Raw genomic sequence first — 18,183 nt, forward strand, 5'->3', positions numbered from 1 at the left:
ATCGTATTCACCAAAGATATGTTACGGACTATTAAGTGACAATTTATACCTAAAACACATAAACAATCTAATCACAAACTTAGGTACGCATGATATTATCTAATCATACATTTTAATGAGAGAAAACTAAATATGATTTTTAGTCTGTTACTAGTTTATCATAAAGGTATTTTTTAATTACCGTACTCAATAATAATTGACATTTTTCTGGGTAGTAAGACATGCTCAAATTTAATTCCGGTTTCTGCAATTCGTCTAATTCTGTTTAATGACTTGTCAGTAACGGGACCTAGTCGTATTTTTATTGATTCATACATAATACACATCTGCAAAATCCAGACTTATGTTCCTTAACTAATATAACTAGGTAGCGTAGATTATGTAGTGCAAATTAGAAACAGTAGCTGGCCCAACACTGTTTCTTAAGGTATCTCGAGTTTAATTTTTGTTATTAGCAGCCATTTATCATTTCAGTTTGTTCTCCGTTGTTATAATGGATTAGTAATGTTATAAAAACAAAGTACCGTAAAAAAAAAAAAGGTCTCTATAGAAAGTTTTTTCTGTTGATATTGAATAGAAGCTTAATTAGGTCTACTAAAAACCAATACAAGAATTCTCAGCATTTTTTAAAAATAGAAATGGAATATGAACGTTGTTGGTTTCTTTTCATCGAATATACTAGCTAAACTAATGCAGCTTGTCTTCGAGTCCGAAGATTAATGACTAATGATTAACTATTTCACATGGCTACTTGGCAGCAGCTGCGACCTACACATCAGGTAGCAGTTCTACTCATAAAATAACTAGATCGATTCTCTAAGCTAATTAAAAAGTCCAATAACACATACATAGTAACAGAAATAATGACAAGTTCAAAACGTGAATATCTTTTAAACATTTATTTGACTTTAATCATACTTATACAACACTCAAAGTGTGAAACATTTAAAAAAAAACTTTGTCACAATCCAAATGATAAACATAGAAGGAAAATGATTTAAAAGTACAATCCAAAATGATAAGCAAACTACGATTGATTTGATTGGAACCTACAATCCAAATGATACAAAGTAATTGATTGGATAGTACATCCCTAATGTAGAGACTTGATTTTTTATTTAAAAAAAAAAGGGAAAATTTACTGTGTTTGGGATTATGCACTATATCATGATTAGCACAGTTATAAAAAAAAGCGTAAGCATGTATTTAATCATTGTCTTCAACATCATTGTACAATAGTGAAGGTTATTTTTAAAAATACTCGTTACATGAAGTTTGTTACCATTTCATAGAAATAAATATCAATAAAATAGTAAATGCGTTTTCCACAAAAAATAGACAATATATATTTTGATACTGCTCATATTATTCATTAATTTATTTATTTACATTTATTTTATTTTATTTACATAACAGATAATACCACAGTAAACAAAGGTAATTAAATATTACTCATTGTGATCATACTAATTAAGTTTTGCACTCATTGCTATGATTTTATTCATTTTATTTTAAATAACAACTGTTTGGATTTGTTAATCTATTTTGGCTATTTTTTATAAGATTAAATAAATCTGTTCCAGTGTCACTGAAGAACTTTGAAGGAAGATAATGACAACACCACATCATGCCTCTTCGACTTGATGGATGCCCTGATGGAAACACTTCTTGGTGCTTTACCTCTGGCTCCATCTCATAAAGGTAAAAGTAACAGCTTCATCTCTAAAAATGGAGCTGACAATATAAAAACCCATATATGAACGCCTAACTTCCGACATTCTGCTGGAAATGTGTTTGCAGAGAATGACCCAAAATGTCAATGAGTGCATTACTGCCAGGATATGGGCAAGATGGCAGAAACAAATATTTTGGGGGAAAAAAAGAGTGGAGATAGGTACAGCTTTAGCTGTCCCTGAATTTAATTTGAGAGCTTGGGTTTGAAATTATTCCTGACTACTATTGGTTGCTCCATTAGCCTTGTGTCTATTCAGAAAGACAAGAGGTACAGCTTTAGCTGTCTCTAAATTTAATTTGAGAGCTTGGGTTTGAAATTATTCCTGACTACTATTGGTTGATCCATTAGCCTTGTGTCTATTCAGAAAGACAAGAGGTACAGCTTTAGCTGTCTCTAAATTTAATTTGAGAGCTTGGGTTTGAAATTATTCCTGACTACTATTGGCTGCTCCATTAGCCTTGTGTCTATTCAGAAAGACAAGAGGTACAGCTTTAGCTGTCTCTAAATTTAATTTGAGAGCTTGGGTTTGAAATTATTCCTGACTACTATTGGCTGATCCATTAGCCTTGTGTCTATTCAGAAAGATAAGAGGTACAATTTTGTTATTTTCTGCCATCACAATGCCGCCACTTTGTCCACACCGCTCTGATATTTCTTGTAGTTCTAGAAATCAGATTTGTGAGCTAAAAATTTAAAACTAATACTAGATCTACTATTACATTTCTTATTTAATAAGTAAATCTATCGTCTATAAAACTCAATTCCAACTTTTTAACTTTTGATCTGGGGGGGGGGGGCGGGTCTCTTCTAGCTTAGCTAGCGAGACGCTCTCCTTACTTGTTCCATGTCAACAATGTTAGGTCAAAACGCCATAAAAAAAAAATCATAACTTTCTCACTTTTAAACATACACTGTAGGGAGGTGAAATAATTTTATCTTTAAAAAAAACAACAACAATTTTTCATTAGTACATCATTAAAATACTTTAAAAGTTCAAGTTTAAATTAATTAAAACTCTAGAAAAGCATATCAACACTTTGTTACTTCATTGATTACTAAAGTGTTTGAACCATAGTTACGGCACTTCCGAACCTGCATAGGCCTATATATCATCAACATCATCAAATCAAATAAACATTATAAACACGTGACAGGGAGGTTAAAGGAATACTAGAATTTACGGTCCAAAAGTCTGGGACTTGGAACAAGTCAAAGAGCATATAGTTGGAGGGACGGGCAGCCAGGGCAAATAATTTATTCATTTATTCATCAATTAATTCATGTATCACGAAATCTCTGGGACTCTCAAACTGATAAGAAAAAACCTTTCTTGGAAGTTATCTCTTCCTTTTTCAGTTATCATAATAAATAAAATAAAAATTATAATAATTAATAAACAGTTTTGAAAGATTCGCAATCTAATCTAAGTTGCGAAAAAAAATCAAGTCTTAAACTTTGCAATTTTTGTTTCGATATTTTCACCAAATAGCTGCAGTATAATACAATACAGTATAATATAATACAGTATAATACAATCCTTATAATATAATATAAAACGGACACTTTGTTAGCATATCCACAACCTTTATGTCCTAGTGAGGGGGATGCACCTTTTTGTCTGGCTTGGTAGTACCTGCCAGGATGGATGAGCTCCTCCAGTATAGCTCTGAGGGTCATTGAGGCACGCAAGCTGTCTTAGGCGGCAGGGTATGCGCACCAGGTGACACGTAGCAATCTATGATTGTTGGTAATTACTTGGAAAGCAATCAGTAAATCTAGATAACTAATGGGGACATTGCCTTCCCCCAACGTCAGCGCTTCAGGCTAAGGTCTGAACCAGACACGCAGATACGCCACACATAGTTTGGTTAACGAGACTGGCCAAGGGCTGGTAGGTAGCAAGCAAGACTTTCAACAGAATCCTGCTTAAAAGGGAGCATCTGGTGAAAACTTGATGGAAGAACAGGCCCGAACCAGGCAAGCAAAATTATGTGCAACACTCAGAACAATTGCGTAATTCGGTGTCGAAAGGCAATCTCTTGCTCAAAATTTGTTGACTTTGTTGAATTTGTTGACTTTGAAAAAAGCCATTGAAATTTGAAAGTATCGTCAGTGAAACTATCTGAGCAGTAATGGGGTACTACGGCATCAGGTCCGGCTTTAGACATAGGCAAACTATGCAGCCGCTTAGTGACCTAGTGCTTCCTATTGGTAAGGGCATCGTACAGGACTAGAAAAAAAGTTTTAGAGAAAACATTGGGTAACGTGTAACACATGGCTTTATTCAACTCACGTGTAACACACATGGCTTTATTCAACTCACGTGTAACACACATGGCTTTATTCAACTCACGTGTAACACACATGGCTTTATTCGACAAGATTGCAGTAGACAGGGAACGAGTACAAACACATCTCACACGACATTGCTTAACTACTATGAACACACACTGGACACGACCTTCTGACACCGCTGGACACACGCATAAAAGAAACAACTCAGTTACACTACAATCATCCCGCCTAGAAGTTATAGGAACATAAACATGTAAATAACAGAAAATAAACAATGGAGTCCTGTCCACAAAAAAAAGAAGTAATTTCGGTACACAGTAGGGTAAAAGCTGGATATAATTTTACTTTAAGCCCATGCGTGAGGTTGCGGGACAAGTTTTCCGACAAAATGAATGGACCTCATTCACCAACCGTAAACAAACAACATTTAGCCACGTGGTGCTCTATCTCTTCTATATAATTTATGATCTAATGTTTAATTCATGATGGTTGTCACGTGATAGTTTTTTTCGTTGTTTTATCAATAAGATCACGTGACTAAATGTTGTTTGTTTACGATTGGTTAATGAGGTCCATTACGCATACCAAGGGTTGCGATGACATGGAGGCCATGACGAGGACAGCTCAAACAGGGAGCGTCGTCGTATAACTTGGCGAAACACTTTTATGGAGGACCTAAGAGCAGTGGAAAAGGTCTTCAGACATTGGCAGTGGCAGATTTTATGGAGACAGTTTGCCACCCAATGCGCTGAACGTCGCGAAAGGATCTAAGTTTAAGTAAGTCTGTAGGACGAAGGACAAGACAAAAGAGGACATCCCCTCATTTTGCCTGTCTTTCGGTAACATTCTTACGCGAAAACACTAAGGGCAGTCCTACTTGAAAGATAATATGTTATTTAATTTTTTTTTAACATTGAATGTCAGTTTACTAGATTAATACTCAAGTATATAGGTCCATTAATGCAAATAGAAAAGATTTTTTTCTGGAAAGAAAAAAAATCCCTCTCAGCGCCCCAAACCCTTCTATTCTCAATGCGAAGATAGCACGCCGCACCCCACATCGCAGCATTTGAACGCGGTCACTCCAGCAATCAGTTTGAGACAACGAATAATAGAGCAAGGGAGAGAGAACTCTTAAATGACAACCTCAATATTCATAAACAAGACAGATTTATCTACCCTTGCTAAGCTCATATCATGCTGTTTACGCATCTCCTTAAATTTAAGACGTGAACTATTAATGCTTGTTAAAGAAATGAAAATTCATAGAAACTAGATCATGATTAATTTGTTTTGATTATAAAGCCTTTATATGCATTTTTGACAGCACACTATATATCTCACGATGACTTCTGACACCGTGCGCCTGGACTAGCTCCAGAACACAGACCTATATATTGATATCTAGAAAATGCGCGTTCCTTTTGTAAATTAGAAATTCAAAATCTTTAAATTTACTGTATCCAGCACCAATGCATATTTAAATTAGAAACTTACAATTCTTAAAATCTATTGGACCTGGCACTAGTGATTATATAAATCAGAAGTTTTGTTGAATCTATATAAGATGAATGTAAAACTCCAATAGATGCTAAGACAAGCAAGAAAGATTTCTCTACTCCAATAGATGCTAAGACAAGCAAGAAAGATTTCTCTACTCCAATAGATGCTAAGACAAGCAAGAAAGATTTCTCTACTCCAATAGATGCTAAGACAAGCAAGAAAGATTTCTCTACTCCAATAGATGCTAAGACAAGCAAGAAAGATTTCTCTACTCCAATAGATGCTAAGACAAGCAAGAAAGATTTCTCTACTCCAATAGATGCTAAGACAAGCAAGAAAGATTTCTCTACTCAACCTTTTTTTTTTTACCTTTACTCATCCATTAGTCTGTTGGACCGTTGGGGCACCAAGCAAGACTCGTCGACCGTCTTTCTCCATTCCTCCCTGTCTTTTGCCTTGTTTAGAACCTCTATCAATGGTAGGCCCGTCCATTCTTTTATGTTGCTCTCCCATCGCTTTCTCTGTCTGCCTCTTCTTCTTTTTCCTGGTACTGTTCTCAACAGCCGAAACTAGCTCTATGTAACGTGCACACAACCTGCCTGCTTGTTACCGGCAGGGGCGTAGCTAGGAATTTTTCATAGTTTGGGGGCCCGGAGGGCTTGACCTCCTTGGAGGCCCTGCATTTTGAGCAGGCCTAATATTTAATTATTAATATATAAAAACATCGAATCCACCATAGGATGATCTATTAACATCTGGCAGGAATAAGATGACAAATAGAACAGAAACCGATCTTCCTTTAATCAATACACGATCGATATGAAAGTACATCATTAAAATATAATAAATAATAAGGCTTGTCTTCGAGTTCGAAGGTTAATGAGGAATGCGGTATTTCCCGTGGCTACGCAGCCCCAGCTGTGACCTATATATTTTGCCGCTCTAACGCAGGCATAACTATTGTCTGTCGGTAATCTGTCCTCGGCAGCGGATTTTCTTTTGGACTCAAATGTATGATTGAAATATATATATATATATATATATATATATATATATATATATATATATATATATATATATATATATATATATATATATATATATATATATATCACATAAATATAGGCCTACAGATTTAATATTGTTATTCTCCTTTGTCAATACACTTCCCTTCTTTGTTTAATTAAATGATTCATACTTATTTTATAACTGTTTGGTTTTGTTCTTATTGTTAGCTAGAAATGTGCCTATTCAATGAAATGTAAAATATGAGTGGAGACAGTGCATAGAATTAACGAGCCCAATATGTGAAAACCTTCCCACTTACATATGGAGTAAAAAAAAATATGTATTCATCTTTGTTTCTTTCTGGGTATTTTATTACGTTTTTGTTTTTGTATTTGTAAGTTAAATTTAATTTTGTTCAAGAAGTAAATAGTTTCATTCAATAATTGATTAATATAACTAATTTAATTAACAATCTTTAAAAAAATAGGAACAAAAAGTTTAATCTACTATCTATGAAGAATCAAGAATAACGACTTAACAACAAGAAGATTGTTTTATTTCCCCAGTTCTTTAACTCTTAAAGTGCTGAGCTTTTTTACAATGAGTGCATACAAAATGGAATTACAATTCTAGTGTTTAGACTAGTTTAGAGGCTAAGCTACCAAACGCGTCTAAAGGGTTAATAAATGAGAAAGAACATATAAAAGGTAAAAAAAAACACACAGACAAATATGTAAACAACAAGTAGGCCTAGATCATATATACATGCAGTAATAGAATTCTATACTTAGGTCTATAAATTTAATGTAAACTATGAGTTCGTCACTAATTACTTTTGATGGCCAAAATGATAAATGTATTACAGAGTAAATGCAAGTACTACGCTGCAAATACATTAATGAATACATTGAACGAGTTTTCAGGGTTTTTTTTTCACTGGTGTTGGACGGGAGTTATAAACCATTGATAAAATAACAGGCCGACATCTCATTTTGTAAGTTTAATTGCTAATACATAACAGCAACAGGAAAATATAAAAAAAATATAATGGCAAAACGCACAAGTATGGAATCGATATTTATAAAAACTATAATCGATACTAACCGAAATACAAAACAATTCAATCAATAGTAATCAAAACATATGATAATTTTAAAAAAATACAAATAATAAATGAATTTTAAATTCGCTCTTTTGAGTAATCTTAACATAAAATGCAGTGTCAATACATGTAAAAAACTATGACTAGGTGAATGTTTTGATTTTTTTCTTACACAATTTACTTAGAATCCATTAAATATTTTTTTTCATTAGATTATATTACTACCATTTATGATAATACCTGATTTATTTTGGTTTATATATATAGGGGTAAGTTACCCCATAGTTATATTCTAGAACCGGCCCTTAGGTAGTCCACCTTGCAAGTTCTCTGGTCAGAACATTTTCAACAGGATTTGAGCCCTCAACCCCTCAACAAGTGCTTTACCACTTAACCAGAAAGGTCCCACTGCTCAGAATTACGCCGTCTATTTTTTTTTTATCAAGGCATAAAAAAGTATGCCGTAATGTCAGTCATAATGTATGTTATATTAAAGTATATAATAATAGGGTGTGCTATAACAAAGTAGGTCATAATAAAGTAATGTTATAATAAAGTATATCAAAATAAAGTCGGTCATAATAAAGTAGGGCATAATAAAGTGGGTCGTAATAAAGTAGGTCATATTAAAGTATGTCACAAAGTATGTCATAACAAAGTATTTTATAATAAAGTGTGACATAGTTTTGCTACCATTAGGTAGTGATTAATGACAACAAAGCATGTAGGCGGATGTAAGGTTTAAAGGCACTTTTCTAACATAACTTTTAACATCAACAAAATACATTAAAATGAATTGTTACAGTTTCGTATAACTCGAAACTACAAAGATTTAAGAGATCCTGTGAATTATTGAAACATATTTTGAGTATAGATTTCGTTACCTTATCAAGAGATACACACAGATCTACTACAGAATTGAAACAATTGCTCCCTCTAACTGTTCACACGTATAGACACATTTTTTGTTTGTTTTTGCTTTGAACAACTAAACTATTGTTACAAATATAAAAACAAGCAAAAACAAAACCAAAAAAAAAAAAAAAACACTTTTAAAAAAAGCTTATCCAAGGGAAAAAACTCTATATTTGCATATTTATATCAAATATCAATATCAAATAAAATGAATTAATTATCACTATTTAATTAACTAAAGAGGTTCTAAACAAGGCAAAAGACAGGGAGGAATGGAGAAAGACGGTCGACGAGTCTTGTTGGTACCCCAACGGTCCAACAGACTAAGGGATAGGTGAAGGTAAGGTAATTTAATTAATAAATGGTTAATTTTTTTTTTATTGATCCATGTTTTGTTAGGAACAATGAATATCTGAGCAAAGTTTTAGCTGGACCCAAGAAAGGAAAGTGGAAGAACTAACGGGTTCAAAATTAGTACAAGACAGACAGACAGACAGACAGACATAGATGTTTGATATAAGCTTTGTAATAATTTCTTGTATTGATGGCTTTTTTTTTAAAAGGCTAACACGCATCTAAACACACGCACATCAACATCGAGAAAAAAAAAAGAATTCGTTTCGAAATCATAAACATTGAGTTATAATACTACATGCACATCTAATGCCCAATTTTTTTTTCATAATGTGATTCATTGCTTATTTTTGAGAACTTTTATATCTGATTTTAATGAACTTAGTTTTCCGTACTGCAGCTAAGTTTACCCAACACTTAATAATCGAGCTCAGCTTCTCTGTAGGGCTTACACAAGGTGATCTATGTTCCTCTCCATTAGGCTGTGTAGTGTTTGATACCCTTTTAGTATCTAGCTCTAGTTCATCCTTATACGTTTCAGAAATCAATTGTCTTTCCTCATCCTGTAACTCTTCGCAGCGCAAAATATCGGCAGATGTCTCAATAGCTTTAGCTATCAGTTGAACTATTTCTTCATGCCTGTACTTTTCAGCTTTCTCTAGAGCAGTTTCTCCCTTGTTGTCAGTCAGATAAACGTTTGCTCCGTAGTTTAGTAACATCTCTACTAGCTCAGCATCTCCTTTGCTGACTACTCTCATCAAGGCAGTCCTTCCTTTGGCGTCTTGACCATCAATATTTATATTAGTGCTACTGTTTATTAGAGCCACAGCCATGTCCCGGTGCCCAAGCCCTAGTGCTATCATCAAGCAAGTCTCACCATCGGAGTAAGCGAGGTCAAGGTCAGCGCCATTCTCCACTAATTCTTCAATTATGCTGTTAAGTTTTTCCTTGACGGCGATCACTATCGCCGTCTCATTGTCACAGTTGCGTAAGTTAACATTGGCCTGACTACTTATTAGAGCTGAAGCCGTGTCTAAGTGTCCGCTTTTCAGAGCCAACATTAGAGCTGTGTTACCTTTTGCGTTCTGGTGATCCTTATTGGCTCCTTTTTCGAGGAGCCATTGAACGGATTCCAGCTTTCCATTCTTTGCTGCCAAAGTTAAAGCTGAGTCGTATTCATGATTGCAGTCATTGACATTGGCATTTCTGCCAACTAAGAACGTCATATTGCTCGTTTTCCCGCCGGAAGCTGCAAGCATGAGTGGTGTTCCTAGTTTTGATTGGCACTTGTTAATATCAAAGTTGTTAAATGTCACAATTTTTTGAAGAATGTCCTTATTGTCACACAAGGAGGCTAGCAGTACAGCTGTCATTCCGTCTGTATTTTCCAGTTCAAGATTTGAGCCTTTACAAATTAAAAAAATGGCTACGTCTTTCATTTCATTCTTAATCGACCACATAAGTGCCGTGTTTTTCTTCACACAAGCCATGTCTAGAACTGCTCCCTCTTTCAAGAGCAATTTGACTGTTTCTAGATGTCCGTTGAAAGCTGCTTTCATCAAAGGGGTTTGATTAACTGCATCGTATTGGTTTATAGAAACCTTCTTTTGTAATAAAAACTTGATGATATCATTAAAACCCAGTTCTGCGGCTCTCATTAAAACAGTAAGACACTGCGCATGTTTGGTGTTAACGTCAGCGCCACACTTCACTAAAGCTTTCACTGTGTCCAATGATCCACTCTCCACGGCGTAGAGCAAGGCAGTGTTCTGCTTTTCATCCTTCACAAACAGTTCAGCCTTCAAGTCGATTAGACTCTTAACCACTTCTACGTGACCTTTTATTGCGGCTAGCATCAATGCGGTTTTCCCAGAAAGGTTTCGGTGGTTAATGTTGGCCTTGTTCTTGCAGAGTAGTGATACATTGTCTTTGTGTCCACAGTCAGCAGCGTGCAGCAATGCCGTGTTCCCATCCTCGTCTTGATCGTCAATATTATCCATATTTTTCAGGAGGGCTTTCAAAGGAGCCTTCCCTTTCTTTTGAGACGCCAACATCAAAGCCGAGATACCTCTTGGGTTCTTGATGTTGACATCAGCCCCGATCTCGAGAAAGTATTCTATGACTTCCGTGTTAGAGTTTAAGGTGGCTAACATCAAAGGGGTGTTTCCCTCATAATCGACCTCATTATAGTTGCATTTTTTTGTAGTTAAAAATTCGACTATTTTTTTGTCCCCAGCCAATGCTCCCTTCATTAGAACTGATTGTCCTAGTTTGTCTTTAATGGAGACGCTAGCGTGACAATCGATCAGTCTGATTACAATATTCAAATGTTTTCCGCCGATAGCCCACATCAGCGCAGTCAGTCCATCAAGATCTTGCGCGTCGATATCGACGCCACCATTCAAAAGCTCTTCAACAGTCTTCGGGTGACCGTTGCTTGCGGCTAACATCAGCAATGAGACACGCCTGTCGCCAAGCCTCGCAGAAATGACGCTAGTAGCATCTAACAATAATGAGATGGTCACTGCTTTTGAGTGTCCTTTCCTGGACATACTATTCAAGCACGCTTTCCTCGTAAATATAAATTTAGATATAGAAAAAATTAACTTCAGGGGTAACAAATCAAATATTTCCTTGATCATTTTCTGGCTCGCTAAGGCTGAAGACCTGCTGACAGTATTGACATCCATACATTGCACGGAACTATTCCCTTCCCTATCGCTCATTTTATAAGTGTATCTTATTAGGAATATTATGGTTTCAAAATGTATAGTAAATCTGTTTTTAAATAATAAAAAATAATGTACTAAATTATAAAAAATATAAAGCATGCACACAATATTAACAAGATGTTTACTTTAACATTTTACTTTTTCATCCTAATAATTCATATGTTTTTATAGATTTAACCTGTAAAATTGAATGTATCAGGTTCTATCTGTAATGTCCACACTTCATTACTGTATGATCAGAAGTAGATGTTGATGACAGAGGTCTGTGATGCGGACGCATTCATTCTGACATCAAAACTAAATTCTGAAGAAAAACGAAAAAAAAAAATTCTATTTCTTATAAGATTCGAAACCAATGCATTCTTAAATTTATATTTTAACAAGAAAAACATTTAAAAAATACTTTAAAAAAACACAAACAAAACTTATACGATGTGTAATTGAATCAATTAGTTTTGATCATCCATGTCATTAAATTTGTTATAGATTTAGATCAACAACAACAAAATCTGTGCGAAATATTTTTACCAATTGTTTTTGTTTAGCTCTTGCTACAAGAGACGAAAAAACATTGGCCAACGAGTTAAATGATTTTTATTGTCGCTTCGACACGAAAGATTTTAATTATCTAAGACTCAAAGCCCTTGAGGATGTCAATGTTAACAACTGCTTAGAATTAGCGATTACTAGAGAGCAAGTTTGTAACATTTTCAAAAACGTCAACCCAAAGCTGGTAGGCCTGATGGAATAAAAGGGCGAATCTTAAAAGAATGTGCTGAACAACTAGCTGAACCTTTCCAAGATATTTTTTCTACTTCATTACTAAACCATGAGATACCACCTGTGTGGAAGTCATCTATAATTGTACCTGTGCCAAAGGTTTCCAAACCGAAGGAAATGAATGACTATAGACCTGTTTCACTTACTTCCATTGTGTCTAAATGTTTAGAAAAATTGGTTACAATGTTTCTTCTGAATGATCTTTGTAATAAGTTAGACCCTTTACAATTTGCTAACCAAAAGGGTAAAGGTGTAGACGATGCCATCCTAAATATTTTCAACTGTGTCTACAAACATCTGGACTTACCGAACACTTATGTAAGATTGTTCTTTATTGATTTCTCATCAGCTTTTAACAGTATACAACTTCATTTACTCATTGAAGAATACTGTAAAGATAATTTTTATTATTAAATGTAAAAAAAACAAAGAAATGATAATCGATTTTCGTAGGGACAAGAAGGAAAATGATATTGTTTCTGTAGCTGGAGAGACTATTGAAATTGTGCAAACCTTTAAATACCCTGGTACTATCCTAGACAAAAAAGGGCAGCAAAGATTACGATTACTAAGAAAACTGTCCTCGTTTAATGTTAGCGAAAAGGCCTTGGCTATGTTTTATCACGCTCACATCTGCAATATTTTAAGATTCAATATCACTGCCTGGTATGGCAATCTGAGCATTAAAAATAAAAATAAACTTAATAGAATCCTAAATGCTGCTGGCAAAATCATTGGCAAAAAAACAAACCCCATTTGGGCAGTTGTTTGAGACAAACATCTATAAAAAAAAAATTAACAAGATCCTCGAAATAAACAATCACCCTTTGTGTCAGGATTTTGTGATTTTACCATCACAAAAGAGATACAAGACACCGATAGCAAAGACAGACTCAAACACTCTTTTGTTCCCCTGGCAATCAAATCATTAAATAAGAACAATCTGATATAAACTTTGTCACATGTAAATTATGAGTGAGTCTGGTGTGAATGTACACTTTGGTTTCTTATAGTTACAATGTTTTTTGTTTGGTGTAATGCACAAATAGTAAGACAAATTTCCTTACGGATAATAAAGATTATTATTATTATTATTTTTATTTCCTGCTCCTAGTTTTCTCACTAAGCTATGATCCTATCACTTATCTGGACCAGTTGGGAACATGGGGGGGGGGGGGAGAGAGTGAGAGAAAGAATGTAAATTTTACCGTAATCGCTTTTTAAAAGCATTAAAAAAAAAAACGACCTGAATTGGATCACGTGACTCACGCCTCCTCGAGCCTCCCCTGCTTGTAAAGTGAGTTTAAAAATAGAAAATTGTATAGTATTCTAATGTTTGTTTAAAACTCAGGCCTACTTCAAAGCGGCGACCTGTAAAGGGGACTAGTTTAGCTTATATCACCACTTCAGTCAAGAACTATTTCTTACCCTTGTTAGAGACACCAAAAAAAATAATTAATTACCAATAGTTAATTTACTAATTCTTTTTTTTTTTAAATTGATGCTTATGTTGTCAGGTAAAAGAAATAATTTTGCGAAATTTCAGCTTGATCCGAGATTGGGTGTGGGAGAAATAATGTGAACAAACCTTTTTACCAGACAGATAGATAGAGTGAGTTGATATAAGCTTTGTAAAAAAAAATCTATTCCTTATAATCCCATACGGTATCGTTCCTATGGAGAAATCAGCTACGTGAGGAAGGGGTTAAAGGCTGCGTGGGCGACATCGCTCCGACTATACTAATGCCCATCTATTCATCTAACGACTGATTTTGCGACTGTGGGAGGCCGTTTAGAAGTGTCTAACGAAAGGAAGGAGGAATTAATAGACGATGTATAAACAGCTATAATCAAAGAGTTAGACATGTACTTCATCTATCAAGTCACAGGTAGTAATGTCTTAAGTTCTACTTGCCTTACTTAACACTAGAACACACCACCAACACACTTCCCAGTGTCGCCCCAGGTCTTCCAAACAGTTCACTGTTGTCACACAGGACAGCACTTAGCCCCAGACTGTCCAGACTAGCATAACCTGCAGATCCCTTCAACAACAGTCCTTTACTGTAGAATCCACATGCCTTCTCTTAGTCGTGTTGAATAGCGCTTTGATGCGCCGCTACGTGACGTTTTGGCGACGCCGTTTAGGCGACGGGACGTTTTGGCGCGAGCCGTTTTGGCGACGGGACGTTTTGGCGCGAGATATCATTTGACGATACTTTAATAAGCACGTAGCTTTTTTTTAATGAACCCTTGAATTCCAGCGACTAAGGCAAATAACCATGGTGTCTATGTATATGCAATTTAAAGTATTTTGAGAAACATGGTACATGTATTATATTTTTACTTATATTAGCAAGTGTTTGGTATGTATAGCTGGAGATACCGTACAGTCATTAAGTAAACCAATGTTAATGTAAACAAATAATTGCATCAATTTTTAGTCTTTCATCGTTTCATTTTGTTTTTTAATTTTTAAAGTAATATATTAAAAAACTTTTTTGAAAATAAAGTGTGCCTCTTAATAAACACATATACGCAAGCCAAAACGTCCTGCTTCGTTGATGCGCACCATCAGTGTCGCAGCGGGAGCGGAGTTACAACAATATTTGTCTTTATTTATTGATAGTTAAGCATGAAATCAAATCAACATCAACTTTTACTCTTTCTTTCTTTGTTCGGTTGGTGACCAAAAAGTAAAAAAAAAAAAGCACTCTTGCAATGGAAATGTCATAGACATTCGGAGTGATTCGGTAGATGCGTATACTAAATTGCCAATACAAAACCAACACTCTGGAACTTATAAAAATGTCAACTACGCCTAAGGTGTTTTCTTAATACATATCCTAAAGAATATTTATTTTAATTACACACTTTTCAAACGTACCTCTTCTTATTGTGTTCTTTGTCATTTAAACTTATTTCATGCATCCCATTCAGTGTCTTTTTTTTTCTATTTCACCATCAATCCTAGGATAGGTGATATGACGTCATATCAGATCTACCCCAAGGCGTCATATCTGACAACATCCTGTATAATGATCAGAAGAAAAAATAATTACGACAGAAATAATCAATTTTTTACAATTTATAAAAATAATTTCACATTGAATCATCAAGATCTGTGTTTCCCAAACCGTTCCTCGGAATCCTAAAGTTCCGTGAGGCCTGACTTGGTGTTCCACGAACTACTGGAATAATCAACTACTAGTCTACTAAACCTACACGTGAGTTAAGCTCTAAGTAAATACCGACAAAAATGACCCTGACTCTAATTCTAAACAAAAATACCAAAAAATATCAACAATTAAATGATTATATCACCTATAATAATTGAAAAACTGTCATGGAATCCCCATATTGATGAAGCTATCAAAAAATCAGACAAAGCATTAGGATTTATTAAAAGAAATTTCTATAAATCAAATAAGAACATAAAACTAAAATGTTATTTAACCTTGGTTAGGCCAATAATAGAATATGTATCCTCTGTTTGGGACCCCTCAACTTAAGAAAACATTAAGAAACTAGAACAGACACAAAATAGAGCAGTGAGATTCATAACAAACGAATATTCACATTTGACTAGAGTAACACCTTTAGTAAAATCACTAAATTTAGAAAGCCTTCAGGACAGAAGGCTCAAAAGTAAAGTAGCAATTATACATAAAACACTGAACCATAATCTTCAAATACAAAAACAAAATTTAATAACATACTCTGAAAGACACAAAGATAAAGGTACATTCCTCATCCCATATGCTAGGACAAATGTGTACAAATGCTCCTTCTTCCCTAGTGCTATTAGAGCATGGAATGGGTTGCCTGAGCTAGCCAGGAAAACCAGTGACTAGGCAGAGTTTAAGTCATTGGTTAATATGCATGACTAAATGCATGACGCGTAGGACGTAATCATCTTCTTTTTTGAATTAACGTCTGTATTATATAAGATAAGAAGATGGTCAAGTTTTCTGAAGGTACCAAACTATTTCAAAACAAGCTACCGTTATTGTAATTTATTTTCTTGTAACCCAGTGATACCCAACCCAGTTCGACCTGAAGGCCATTTTAAATTCTGACATTCTTGTGGCGGGCCACATAATCGAAAGGGTACGAAAAAACGAAATGAAAACGATCTGAAACATTTTTTTAGAACCCTGTTTTATCTAGTTCTTACATTACTTAATGATATAATGGAAGTTTATTACATTATTTGTTACGTGTCAAAAAATGGCTTAATTTTTCTTTTAAAAATATGAGCAGCATTGTAACTAGTTTTACCAATGACTCATTTTCTCGCCTCTTTTTAGTAAATATTCCTCTCAACCCCACCAATCTCTAGGCTTCTTTTAACAATCTTTTATTTGCTGCTCAAACCAAAAATGTTGTTATATTTGTTTTATAATGTTGCTTGTTTAAACAGCCACTTTCTTAACAAACGCTGGCTATCCGTTCAGTTTTCCTGGAAAATTCTAAATTCAGAGTCCACTTGTAGTTTCTTTGGCTCTTCCATCTCGTAACATTCAAAAGTTCAAAAGTCATGGTACCTCCATTAAAGAAACAGCGAGGGCCTAAACGTAAAGAAATCTACATTTGTCCAATTACATCTACATCATATCTACATTTTTTAAAAGTTTTATACTTGAAAAAAAAACTTAATTTAGAATATGGATTAATTATTATTCTTTATTTCAATAATAGAAACATTTCAACCTAAAAAATAATTAGTGTTACGTTTCGGAAAAAGTTAGGGAAAAACTGATGCAGGTCATATAACCTACCTTCTGCGTCTCCTTTGCTTCTGGAAATCATTTTGTTCACTCAAAAATCTATCTGTTGAGCAACAGAGCTTCAGATGTATTCCTTATGTTAAGAATAAAGAGTTCTTAACACAGATTCTTCATATGATTATTATATTCAGATGATCCTAGCGGAAACTTGTATAATATTGTGTTAAGACACTGCTGGCTTTGTTTTTTATTCCGCCATCACCTGTCTTGAATTGCTCAAAAACAAACTATTCAACTCCGGGAAATCCTGAAATGAGCTCGTCTCCTGGAATTCCCCGTTGAGAAGCCACGCATACTAGATGAGTAGAACTCTGAGAGGGGTAACATTTACTTAGGTAGCTTTTAAATGTATGGAGCTACATGTGTTGACTGCTAGCAATATAGCGTGCAAGGGATATGTGATAGCAAAGGTATATGTGATAGCAAGGGATATGTGATAGCAAAGGAATATGTGATAGCAAAGGGATATGTGATAGCAAAGGGATATGTGATAGCAAAGGATTATGTGATAGCAAGGGATATGTGACAGCAAAGGGATATGTGAAAGCAAGAGATATGTGATAGTAAGGAATATCCAGGATATGTGATAGTAAGGAATATGTGATAGTAAGGGATATGTGATAGTAAGGGATATGTGATAGCAAGGGATATGTGATAGCAAGGGATATGTGATAGTAAGGAATATCCAGGATATGTGATAGCAAGGGATATGTGATAGCAAGGGATATGTGACAAGGGATATTTGATAGTAACAGATATGTGATAGCAAGGAATATCACGGATATGTGATAGCAAGTGATAAGTGATAGTAAGGGATATGTGATAGAAACAGATATGTGATTGCAAGGGATATGTGATAGTAACAGATATGTGATTGCAAGGGATATGTGATAGTAAAGAATATCACTGATATGTGATAGTAAAGGATATGTGATAGTAAGGGATATGTGATAGCAAGGGATATGTGAT

At 34.7% G+C, this 18,183-nt stretch overlaps 1 protein-coding gene across 3 annotated transcripts; it reads right to left on the minus strand.

Annotated features, from left to right (window-relative positions):
* Window positions 1-1,550: 1,550 nt before the first annotated feature.
* Window positions 1,551-17,472, minus strand: LOC106055270 (ankyrin repeat domain-containing protein 17-like). Of its 3 annotated transcripts, XR_008774698.1 has the most exons (5): window positions 17,206-17,472; window positions 15,312-15,455; window positions 12,732-12,813; window positions 11,823-11,948; window positions 1,551-1,720 (listed from the first exon to the last, which is right to left on the minus strand). XR_008774698.1 is itself a non-coding variant. In XM_056010136.1 (4 exons), exon 4 carries the CDS (start codon window positions 11,741-11,743, stop codon window positions 9,257-9,259), a length of 2,487 nt encoding a protein of 828 aa, XP_055866111.1. In that variant the 5' UTR covers window positions 11,744-11,948; window positions 12,732-12,813; window positions 15,312-15,455; window positions 17,206-17,460; the 3' UTR covers window positions 7,081-9,256. The 3 variants fall into 3 exon arrangements, 2 of the variants coding, with proteins under 2 accessions (XP_055866111.1, XP_013066913.2); XM_056010136.1 differs by lacking the exon at window positions 1,551-1,720 and having other exon boundaries at window positions 7,081-11,948; window positions 17,206-17,460; XM_013211459.2 differs by lacking the exons at window positions 1,551-1,720; window positions 12,732-12,813 and having other exon boundaries at window positions 7,081-11,948; window positions 17,206-17,460.
* Between the last annotated feature and the right edge of the window lie 711 nt (window positions 17,473-18,183).

This window comes from Biomphalaria glabrata, chromosome 14 (genome assembly GCF_947242115.1).
Source record: "Biomphalaria glabrata chromosome 14, xgBioGlab47.1, whole genome shotgun sequence".
NCBI lineage: Eukaryota > Metazoa > Mollusca > Gastropoda > Planorbidae > Biomphalaria > Biomphalaria glabrata.